Here is a 12,908-nt window from a genome sequence, read left to right as displayed (position 1 = left end):
TTGCCTGTAACTGGGGCTTCTATGGATGCCTCAGCTACAGTGGGAAAGTGTCAAATTAAAAAAAACAAAAAAAAAAAAACATGTGACAGCTGTGGCAGAGGAGAGCAATCTTTAGTATATGTTCTCAACGGGGTCGGCGCTGCTGCCGCCGGCCCCATTGAGCGCGCATGCAAGAACAATGATTTGCGCAGGACGCAGTTACATGCGTTCTGCAAATCTTTGTGTCATATAATTTTCGGCACATCTGCATAAAAAACGGACATGTGACCTATCCCATTGCAAAGCATTGGGTACATATATATGCAGATCGCAAGCGCATCTGCAAATTGGGCAAAAAAACGCCCGTGTGACTAAGGCCTCAAAACCTATCCACAGGAGAGCTGATAAAGTCTGATCAGTGGGGGGCTCACCGCTGAGACCCCCACCAATTTTAGTTTTATGACCTCTTTTTCGGATAAGTGATAAGTCAATTTTGGTACAATCCCTTTAACCCCTTAGGGACATGGCCTATTTTGGCCTTCAGGGCACAACCTTATCATTCAAGTCTGACATCTGTCACTTTATGTGGTAATGACATTTGAATACTTTTACTTATCGATGTGATTCTGAGATCGTTTTTTGTGACATATTGTAGTTTATATTAGTGGTGAATTTTCATCTATAAATTTTGACTTAATTAGTAAAAAAAAATCTAAATTTACAGAAAATGTGGGAAAGTTCACAATTTTGAAACTTGATTTTTTACTACTTGTAAGGCTACATTCACACTGGGCACTTCAGTGGCAATAACAACTGCACCAAAAAGTGCATTGGTGAAACCATGTGTGTTTTTACTATGTCTGCAGTACAATGTGGCAAAAAAATGCATGCAGCTTTGCAAATGCACTTTTTGTTTTTTATTGCAACCGAACTGCCTGTGTGAATGGAGCCTAAGATAGATGGTCATACCCCCCAATATTAATTAAAGGGGTTGTCCCGAGAAAGCAAGTGGCGGTAAGCACTTCTGTATGGCCCTATTAATGCACTTTGTAATGTACATCGTGCATTAAATATGAGCCATACAGAAGTTATTCACTTACCTGCTCCGTTGCTGGCGTCCCCGTCTCCATGGTGCCGTCTAATTTCAGCGTCTAATCTCCCGATTAGACGCGCTTGCGCAGAAGGGTCTTCTCCCTTCTCTTGGGTCTCGGCACGAGCGGAGTTCTGGCTCCGCCCCTTCTATGCATTATCGCGTAGCTCCGCCCCATCACGTGTGCCGATTCCAGCCAATCAGGAGGCTGGAATCGGCAATGGACCGCACAGAGCCCACAGTGCACCATGGGAGAAGACCCTCGGTGCATCGTGGGTGAAGATCCCGGCGGCCATCTTGCTAAGGTAAGGAAGAAGTCGCCACAGCGCGGGGATTCGGGTAAGTACTAAACGTTTTTTTTTTTAACACATGCATTGGGTTTGTCTCGCGCCGAACGGGGGGCCTATTGAATAAAAAAAAACCCGTTTCGGCGCGGGACAACCCCTTTAATACAACCAGCTTAGAAGACGCAACACGTTTCGAAGCAATACAATACTTTTCTTCAGTATTACAGTATTACAAATGTTTTACATTTCTCTATTGAGATAGAGGCGCAGCTTTCCATGAAGTGCAACAAATTTAATAAACTTTCACTGATACTTTTCAGAGTGGCAGTGAACAGCAATAAGTGAGACCTGGCATCATTCATTATTGTGATTTTCATCACCAATAGACGTACTCCATCTTGAGAAAAATTAGGCAAATTTTATGTTGCCTTTCTCAAACTAGCATATTGTTTACCTGGAATGCCAGACTTCAAGAATATGTCCATTGAGGTCAATAGTAGCTGTATAAATCCATGTTCACTTTGCTCCCCCTAGTGGAGGTCTTATGCTGCAGATTCAGTATGCATACATCTAATTATGTAGATACAGAGAAACAAAATATGTATCAAACAAAGCCTAGCCTCCTCTTACAGTATATTATGGGAGGAATCATAGTGCACTGGACCATGAGCTAAAACATAGACTACAGTGAATTTGAAATGCAGATTTAAATTGTCCAAGTTACTGTGATAGTTCCTGCATACTATTGTTCTTGTCTACTCATAAAATAGGGAAATGCACAAACAGCAGCTACATAACTGAATTGCTCCCTTCCTGGAATGAACATTGAAACAATTGAGCAGTTGGACCAGAGACCATTCTGCACATGAAACAGGTCTATCCGGATGAGTTCACAATCCAAATATTAGCTCTGCATGAGAAGCTACAGGTATATTCACTATGATGAGTAGGGTGCAGTGACGCCTACTAGAATATGCAAGCAACATAGATTTATTTGTCTAAAACAGTTTGTTTTAGTAAGAAACATCCATTTGATGCACATAAGAGTATTATTATAGACATTTAGAACAATGTAGCTAAGTATCCTAATATGTGTTTACAGTTGTCAATTAGTATTGTAAACGTTCTTATTCCTTTCAATAGCATTAGAGGATACTATGTGAACATATTGGGATACATTGTTGCAGATCCCCAATAAACAGTCTCACATCTATAAAAAGGTTACATTTGTATATAAATAAACAGATATGTTTTTAAACAGCACAGAGTGGGATTCTTTTAAGTTTTTCTATTAAAAAATATATATATTTCATAGAGGAAAGTTTTTAGTGCCTTTTTACAGCTGTAAATATACTTCGCTGGATGAGGAAGTGCTGAGGATTTACATTGAAGCTTTAGTATCCAAACAAGAACAAGGGCATTAACCCTGATTAATTATCTCAGGATTCCAATAATCGGATTGTTTGAAGTGACTGGCAGGGAGCTGATGTCAGTCTTCTGGAATATAATTAGCCTAAGGAGGGAAATGATGAGTTGTTGGCAGGTCCTGGTGAGCCCTGGTTGGTGGATGCAGCACAATGAGCTCTAGTGGGGGGAGAAAAGTTTTAAGCAGGAGAACAGAGTGATCTGTAGAACATCAGGAGCAGCACAAAGACATTGCCACGTAATTACAGGCTGTTATTAAGCGAATGGTCCTCCCTTGGGTCTCCAGTCTTCATCTCTTCCCTCAAAAGTCTCCACCTACATGCCAGGCTGTGGCGTTTGATGTGCCAAACTGTTCTGGATCCAAGTCACAGAAACAATAGCTGTGTGCGAAAAAAAATTCACTCTTCCCTGCACCAAAGGAGGAAACAGTATAATCTCTACATCTGTAAGGCATCAGATCTGCCGCTGCTCTGGAGGGAAGAGGAAAGAGCCCAAGATGTGCCGAACTTAAGGTTCTTCATGTGTGTTATAAGGACACTTCCAGGATATTGGCTTTGCTGAATAGGGAGATCACTCTAGAAGCTGAATATACACCCATTATCTGTAGGACAAGGAACATCTCATAGTGATTGTTATTATGACTTCCAGCTATAGCCACCAACTCCTGGACAGGCAGGCGCTGATCGGGGGGCGTCTGGAGACCCCCATAACAACTAGTTTAGACAATCTGCAGCACAAGAAGAACTTCTCAGTCAGTCACCTGTTGGATCTGGAGGAATCGGCCGATATGGTTGGAGTACAGACCGAGGAGGATACAGGAGAAAGCGGTAGGAGCTTACTGGAGTCTCCAGGACTGACGAGTGGAAGTGACACCCCACATCAAGAAAGTAAGTTCAAATGAGATAATGGCAGGGCCTGTTAGATAATGAAAACTAGCTCTGATATATAATATCAAGTCTCGAACAGGACATATAGCCCTCTAATACAGTCTAATCAAATAAACCGATAATAACAATAAGACATTATCCACATCTAATACAGTCTAAGAACCAGATCATGCATATCTTATACATTCTAATAACATTAACAGATCATCTATATGTAATACTGTACAATAAATAGATCACCCATATCTTATACATTTTATTAATATTAACAGATCCTCTTTCTTTAATAGTCTAATCGTATAAAAACATAGCATTAACGGATTATCCATATTAATGCAGCCTAAAAACCAGATCATCTGTATCTTATACATTCTAATAATATAAATAGATCATTCATATCTATTTCAGACTAATATGAATAGATTGTTCATATCTAGTACACTACAAGAGAAATTGATCATCCATATGTAATACTAATTAATAGATCATTCATATCTTATACATTATAAAACTATAAACAGATCATCTATATGTAACACAGTGTAATAAACAGATCCTCCATATCTAACAGAGTATAATAAACAAGTAATTCATATCCTGGACATTCTAATAATATAAACAGATCAGCCATGTATATTGTACATTATAGCGGTACCAGCAGTGACGTTATAACTGATGGTAATGATATATCGATAATTACCATACATTAGTGATACTTCCTGTTGCATTATTTTGTCATCCAGACGTATAATATCAGTAAGTTATAATAACCCATACTACTATATATTATTGTTCTCATGTTGAGTTATATCATACAATCATGCATTAAAGGTGGTCCTTGTCATAATGGCTACTGTCTTCACCATTTATATCTTAGATTTGATGAAATTATGATTATTGTCTCAATGAACGCCATATAGATGACGTTTTAACATGTTATATCTCGCTGTGCTATAGTTTGTATAACCTTTCAATTACGTTACAAAGGCTTTTTGTGTTAAGATAACCTTTATAATGGCTTAAGATAAGATAACTTTCTGCAGCAAGTTATCACAGACAAGTTAAAATCTGTTACATCTGTATGGACCATATATAAGCACAGAACTGCATTACATGTGCTGCAGTACTTACAGCTACACTGCAAATGCAGGGACTTGGCAGAGTTTAGCTGGTCATGTAGTAGTTATTTTCGGCACTAAAGAAGTAAAAAATGTGGTGCCTATAGCTGTATATGGACAGAAATATATTAATAGAATAGTATATAAAAAGACAACTTGATGCTTCATATTTGCTAGTCAATCAATGTGATATTTGCAATGGATATCTGACACATAATATAATGAGGCGTACATGGCAGCCGGCTCATTAACACAAAATCAGTGGGACTGACTCATTTGTAAGTGTTAAATACTAATAAAACCAATATAATAGTGTGAATGAATATTTTGTTAGGAACCAAGTGGATCCTTTCACTATGTTTATCAATACAGACTTTATTACTTCCAACGGAGGAACATTTTAAGAGCAAGCACAGTAGAAGTGACTGGGTGAAAGGCTTTATATGGACAATTTTATGATTTATTAGTCTCAGTAAATAAACCCCTGCTGACTGATGATCATGGCGGAAATGGTGATTGACAGTTTGAAGTGTTAGGTTGGCAAATAGGCAAGTATAGTGTGTGAATATGATCTTACAATTCTGTACTTTCACGTAAAAAAGGAATTTTGGCTTTAATGATCGGAAAAATCATCTTGAGGTTGCTTTCAGATGTGTGTATGTAAATATGGCTGTATTACGGATCTGTATTAGACGGACATGGTATAGATGACATCACAAGCGTATATCATCAGTGTTTTCTCACTGTTTGATCAGTATATGCCTCCGTATGTTTTATTTGCTACTGTACAAATACTGATCCATATTTACTCAATAGACAAGAATAGCAATAGAAAGGCAGAAATAGGTCATGCTGCGTTTTTAGAAAATGGCTACGAAAATTACAAACATGTGATTAGATACATAGATTTTTTTTATTAGCTTCGTATTACACTCCCCAAAACATGGTCCAAATATGGAGCTAAAATATGTTGTGTCTGAAAGCGGCTTTAGGTATTGGGTATTTTTACTCTGTATTAGGTCCATGTTTTGTAATCCATAATGTGGAGTTATTGTAAGGGCTTAGTCACACGGGTGCATCGGCGCCCGTGTTACAGCAGTAAGGAGGAAAGAACATGTGACCGGCTTCATTGCCGTCATGTGTTCTTTCTTCTGCGCTGCGGGGAGTCGTCCGTCCTGAAGTACGGCCGTCTTCTTCCTGCAGTAAGGGCACAGTAAGGGCGCCTGTGTGACTAAGCCCTCAACCTGTATATTTACATGGCTGTATTTTTACAACTGTGTTCTAAAAACAAAGCATGTGCTACTTTTGTCTGTTTTTGTCTCTGTATTTGCTGTCATTGCTATTATTTTCTATTGGGCAAATATGGATCCTTATTTACCCAGTAATAAATAAAACCAATGACAGCAAATACGGAGGTAAATACAGAACAATCAATAATGAAATACTGATGCCACGTCCATATTGTGAAACCATGTTACGGTGTGACACTGGCTGAAATCGGAAAATGACTTTGTCAACATTTGCTAAACTGTCATATCAGAAATTCATTCAATCACCAGATGGAAAATGATCAAACATCCAACCTATTGCAATTGTTCTGTGTTCTCATATAACTTTGATACAAAATGTGTCCTTCTGCATACACAAACCTACATTAGGCAGCACATAAATACTGTCCTTACAAGCAAAAAGTTGTTGAGTGACTTCATAGCAGACCTCCAGCAGTTTAAGACTTTGTGTTATACAGTACATAGACACATAGATTATAAGAAAGCCTTCACATCAACATCTGTCTTTTCAGTCCACATCAGTTTTTGGATTAAGCCCGGTTCTTACTGGCATGTTTTGTTTTGATGCTTAAACGTATGTTTTTGCCCAGTCTGTAACATAGTAACATCGTATGTTAGGCTGAATGAAGACGTTATCCTTCTAGTTTTCCTCTATTACCACCTAATAATAATAACAATAGCAATAATAACATCAATATGTGTTCTATTCTGTAGGGACCATGCCTCTATGGTGTACAGTAGGATTGCTGGATGATCAGAAGACCAATTCTGGGTGCTGATTGTATTTCATCAATAGGAATCACTCCCATATACAACAGTTTTGCTCTCGCATTAGAGATGCAGTTTAGTCTTTTTGTGTAATAGGTTCTCATTTCTAGCAAATGTGCATTACTGCATAGAAAAAGTACACTTCCATGTTTTTTCTACTGTACATGTTATGGTCATTGAAGTCAATGGTGAAAAATGCTATGACTTTAAAGAAAATGGAACACGCTGCTCAAATGGGTGCATTTAGAAAAAAAAAAATAGGCGTGATGTAGGTGGAAAGTGTTCAATTAAAAAACACACCTAAGAGTAAGGCCGTTTTACACGGGCAATAAAATTGCGCGATGCGAGAGCGAGTGAAGACACAGGATTATGGAACCCTTGCTTCTCAATGGTTTCCGTCACATTTACAATGTTTTCTCTCCTGCGATGTTGCGAGTTTTAGAAATCGCTGCCTGCCCTGTCTTTCTGTGTTTTACTCTTTTTTATTCCCCATAGAGCCTTCGTTTTATCACATTGACTTGCGATTTTCATGCGATGTGATGTGTTTTTAACATTAGAAACTCCTATTGTCTGTCACGAGAGAAAATCGCAAGCGGCAGCGATGCAAGATTATTTGTCATGAAAAGCATCGCTGATGCTCAAACATCTCTTGAGCACATAGGCGATATTGCCGCGATTTTCTCGCAGCGATATCGCATTCGCCCGTGTTAAACTAGCCTGAAGTGGCAAAAAATACCTACGCTTATCCAACGTTTTGGGCTGATTCACACATGAGGGACTTGACATGGATTTCTGCAGTTCTCATGACAATCCACACCATGCATGTGCATGGGGTTTCTGTAACCTTGCTCCCATGCAATGTGAAATTTCCATGCAGATTTTTTTTACGTTTCAGTGATCACAGAAATAAATAGTATATGACTTATTTCATGCTGACACTTCAGTCATTATCCCCATTAAATGACAATGGGGTTAATCTTCATGTGGATTTGCAATACATGCAAGGAAATCCACTGCAGCCGTAGAAGAGTCAGCCTTGGATTACTGTTGCATAAATACATGTGAGCTACCGGTTATAAATCCACCTCTCTGTTCTGCTTTTGGGATAGAAAAACAGAATTGTATCAGCTTTTTTATACTGGAACCAATAGCTCTGCAGACTGAGCTATTTGTTCTGGTGAAAAAATGGAACCGTAATAGAAACTGCTTGATTGAAATGAATGGGGAAAAAACAGAAACATTTTATTTCCATTTTAATTCTCTTTCTGTGCTCCAAAAACGCAAGAGAGATGGAATTATAACTGACAGCCCTAATAGAAGTGTGAATGCGGTAGAAATAGATGTATATGTTTCTAATCACAAATTACAGAATATTCGGCCCTTTTTATTTTTCTCCTTTTTTTTAATCGAGAATTAATTTAAAAAAGTGAATGGCAAAATGATGTTACAGTTTTAAATTAATGGGGTTTTACGGGAATTTTGTATTGATGACTCATCCTTAGGATAGTTTATCAATCGTTGATTGGCAGAGATCCACTGCTTGGGATCTTAGCCAATCAGCTGAGCCACCAACCTGCTATCAGTGCAGCCAAGCCAGACAACCACATTGGGGGCATCGCCTTCTATTACACTTCTCGCTCCGACCCCAATGCGGATGTCCGGCTTGGCTGCACTGACAGAGGGCTGGAGGAGCAGCTGATCAAAAGCAATGGATCCCTGATGATCAACTATTGATGACCTTTCCTTTAGCTGTAATCCCTCACTCAATTGGCTGTGACATGAAGTTAGAATGATTGGATTGAAACGTAGATTATTTCTATGCTGTATTATTCAGTACTTTTCAATGCTTTTGACATTATGGACCAAAATCGATTATTATATGCCCATTTTGTAATTAGTTAAAATTGGCTCTTTCAGTGGATTATTTCTTACATATGATTGAGAGCAGACCCTCGTGCAAGTGTCATACAATTATTTACATTAAAGGCGTTGTTTGAGATCATTAAAAAAAATTAAAAATAAAACAGGTCCCCCATGAAAGAAAATAATAAACAAGTTAATACTCACCTCTCCTGGGTTCCCATATGTCTCCTCTGTGACAAACTGTTTACAGACTCCAGTAACAATCGAGTGCTGAGCCCTGTGATTGGCTGCAGCAGGCTGTCACATCCTGTACACAGGCTGCTGCAGCCTGTAAGCAGTAGGTCACAAGGAAGACCCAAGAGAGGTAATTATCAGCTCGTTTATTATTTTCTGCGATAGGGGATCTGTTTTTTTGTTTGACCTTGAAAAGCCTGTTAATGTGAAGATTCTGTTTAAGCAATCCATGCAAATAATGTTGTTAAACTCACCTTGGTGGATGTACATTAAATATGCTTACATTTCCTGTGACCTTCACAGCTTTAGCTTTGCCATGTGCTTACTACAGTCATTTCATTGCCATTTGAAATAGTTGTTCCTTTCATAGAATAGATATGTCAGATGTCAAGTTAATTTTGTTTTCTCTTGGATAATCGAAGCACGATAAAAGTGACCTTGTCAGCAATGTAGTGCAGGATTAGGGAGATCAAGGTGATGATTACAGGGGTTGTACCAAAATCAAACGTTATCCCCTATCCACATGCATGTGCTGGGGCCTCTTATTCCTGAAACAAAAAACCTTGAAGTCTCTGTGTTCAGAGGTCGAGGATAAAGAACCTTGATCTCAGCTCATCATATTTGGGTTGAATTGCTTTCACAATATAGCCGGAATCGTGTGGGGGTAACTCGTAGAGGTGGATATTTTTTGTTGTTTCTCGTACTTCGTCATCCCTATGTATACGAACAAACTGAAAGGTCTGCTTGGCTACTGTATGATAAGTCCTGTAGAGATCACATATTGATGAGCTCAGCATTCAACCATGATGTCCAAACATAATGCATCTGCACATGTGTCATTAGTGAAGCTGTCCCTTTAAATCTGTGACCAGCTGTTCCATCTAAAAAGGTAGCAGGGACCACAAGAAAAGTACTATTTTTAATTATTTGATCCTTTTCTCCTCGCCAATCACCTTAAAATAGGCATCAGACTGCTGTTCTGTTAGCCCTAAAAAGCTGGGCCACTGACCCTTATAAAAGTTGTTACCTGCTATGTGCAAATGAAATTGAGGTATTTTGCAGACAGCTATAACTAATGTGACTAGATGTCAGCACTAACCCAATGTCCACTCAATAGCAGTGACAACCTGCCTACTGTTAATCTGAGGTCATAGGAGATACAGCGAATAGAAAAGAGCAAGTGTCTATTCTGAAAAAATTGGGGCACAAGTCTGCCGAGATATGCTCCAGTCCTGGAGGCTGACTTCTAATCATATTAAGGTCTTATGCTGTTAAAGTCCATATAATATTTATATAGCAGACACTAATAAGAACATGACCATTCTGGGGTGGTAGGCGTATGATGAACTTTGTACCACTGAAGTACTTCTCTCCTTCTGTGCAGTATGCTCGCCCAGTATATGCAGAACTGCTTGCTGGCTGCAGGTTCTGAGGGGCAGGACTTACAGTCTGCTCTGCAAGTAGTTGGAGAAGTGGCACTGCTACTGCTATGACACCCTCCAGGGCTGGTCAGATGCCACAGGTGATGGAAGGTCTTCCACAGGATGCAAGGAGGACAACCTCCAGCTCCGCCAGATGTAGACTGGCACAAACATCTGCAGTAGAGATGCCCTCCACTCTACGGGTATCCGGAATGCACGGCCTACTGAGGGGGAAATGGTGCACTACTATGGGAACTTCTGCTTACTGCTATACCGGGCCTCAGATCAAAGTTGTGCCACACCAGTTGGCGTCCACACAATGGGTAGAGAAATTGCTTCTTAGATCACTCCCTTTAATTCCATTTGTCACTAGATAGGCATCTAGCTCGTTTTGGAATGCTATAATTGTATCTGACACTACCTCTTGTGGTAGGACATTTCATAGTTTCACTACTTTGACTGTAAAGAACCCTTTCCTATATTCAAAGCCAGGTTGTCACAACGATTCATGCCAGAAAATGGCTCAAACTGCTCAAGTTGTACTAAAGAGGATAGTAACTGGCCGTCAATACCTGCATGTTACTTTTTTTTCTGCTCAACACTATCCGATGTCTAACAACGCTTATTGAAAATCTTCTCTTGATTGTCTTAAGTGAAAAATAGGACATGTCTATGCTTGTGAATGTGCTGTATCTATGTGCTGTCTGATGTGAATTGCGCCTGAGTCAACTCACAGTTACGTTAGTCTGCATCTAAGGCTATACTGACATTACATGTATTACATCGGTGAGAACTGAACCGTAGGCATTCTTAGGCTAAATTAATACAAGTATCAAGGCCAGGACAATGGGTAGGCAAAGATAGGCAACTACCTAAGACACCATCTCTGTCAGGCTGGATGGGGCGCATGCTTAACAGAAAAAAAACATGTTCAACTAACTGAATTTTTCTAATAAAGCTCTGTGTAGTTCAGAGCTCTCTGTCCCTCATAAGCACTGCCTGCCGCTGAGCTTATCTCCTGCATACCCTCCCTGGTGCCACCATATGCAACGCTCAAATACAGGACTCTACTGGAGTGGAGAGGACGAGGCAGCGCTACACAGAAGAGGAATGACAGAGCTACCGCGCTATGTACAAGGAACTCTTCCCACGTGACTGTGTCTCCTCTCACATCTGCTCACTTTGCAGTCTGATAGATAACTGCAAGGAGCCGTCAAGAGCTTCAGGGGACACTTCATAGGAACATCACTGAGGTCTCTATCCGCTCCCAAGCTGTCACAGACTATACCACCAACAGGATCGTAATCACAGTTCATGCTTTCCTAGGCACTAAGACTCAATACACCCTATTAAAGGGGTTGTTCAGATTATACTCTCCCTTCCTGGATGGTCAATTGCCTCTATAAATGTACCCCCAGGATGCAGTGGTGTCTTAAAGCCCAATGTCAGAGCTGGCAGAAGTGTATGCCTAAACAACCCCTCTGTAGGCCCATTTACACTGGCCAACTATTGTCACGGCTTGTGTGAACATAATGATAATTGCCAAATGTTAATGAAGTAGAAGATCAACAATGAATATTGTTTACAGTTGTTCTTCATGAATTGCTCTGTTGTCAAAGTAATCGTCGTTGGAAGCATTATCGGTAAATGTACACCCCACCGTACTGTCACCATAACGTAACTAATTACTACCGTACAAGAAATAGGTACAATCATATCATGACCGAATAATGCACCACACAGTAATTAAATAATACCATCATACCATGACGGAATACCTCCGCGAAACACTAACTGACAAACAGTAACCGAATAACACCGTCCTACTATATGACGATCAGTATAGCCACACAGTAAATCTGCAGAGTAACATCACATTTACCCTCTCAAGAAATGAATAATGAGTGGATGCAGTCATAGGCCGTATTCACACAAGGTGCTTTGGATGCCGTAAAAACAGCACCAAAAGCCACATCGGCACAGTAAATGCGCTTTTGCTGTGGTTTTGCCACAGTTGTAGTTTTTTATTTTATAGCACCTGCAGTAATGATGCATACAGTACTGCCATTGCTTTTACCGCATTCAAAGCACCCCGTGTGAATGCAGCCATTGGCAGAATAATGAACAACTAAATCAAGTGACTCACAGGTGATTCTGTCTCTGATTGGAGTCATTCTCTTTTCCATTTCCCTCGCCACATGGGTCAGACGTTCCATAATGATATTTTCTGGCCAAGACACTACAGAGTCGGCTGCCACTATCTTTGGCTCTTTGCTCTTCTAGTACATCCCTACCCCATCCTGCATGATTCATTTTGGGGGTTAATATTATAGTTGAACAAACTACCTTAAAACATAACATGGGAAAATGAGGGAAAACAATTTATTTTTTCCTACTTCTGACCATTTTTTCCTTAACCCTTTCCAATCTAATTTGTATCCTGGTTTTCCTAGGGGGCTTACTCTTTTTCTGCTGTTATACAATAGCGCTATCTGCTGGCTAAAGCCAATACTACATGAGGTGACATGTTGGATAGGCTCCGACAGC

The 12,908-nt window shown here is 39.8% G+C and overlaps 1 protein-coding gene across 1 annotated transcript in view; it reads left to right on the top strand.

Annotated features, from left to right (window-relative positions):
• Window positions 1-2,805: 2,805 nt before the first annotated feature.
• Window positions 2,806-12,908, top strand: part of PRRX1 (paired related homeobox 1) — a 52,548-nt gene continuing 42,445 nt past the window's right edge. The window contains 1 exon segment of the mRNA XM_066597055.1: window positions 2,806-3,668. Within this exon segment, the coding sequence (XP_066453152.1) occupies window positions 3,419-3,668 (250 nt within the window). The 5' untranslated portion in view covers window positions 2,806-3,418.

Source organism: Eleutherodactylus coqui, chromosome 3, assembly GCF_035609145.1.
Source record: "Eleutherodactylus coqui strain aEleCoq1 chromosome 3, aEleCoq1.hap1, whole genome shotgun sequence".
Lineage (NCBI taxonomy): Eukaryota > Metazoa > Chordata > Amphibia > Anura > Eleutherodactylidae > Eleutherodactylus > Eleutherodactylus coqui.
The sequence above is the reverse complement of the archived record's forward strand: the minus strand, read 5'-3'. Positions and strand labels throughout refer to the sequence as shown.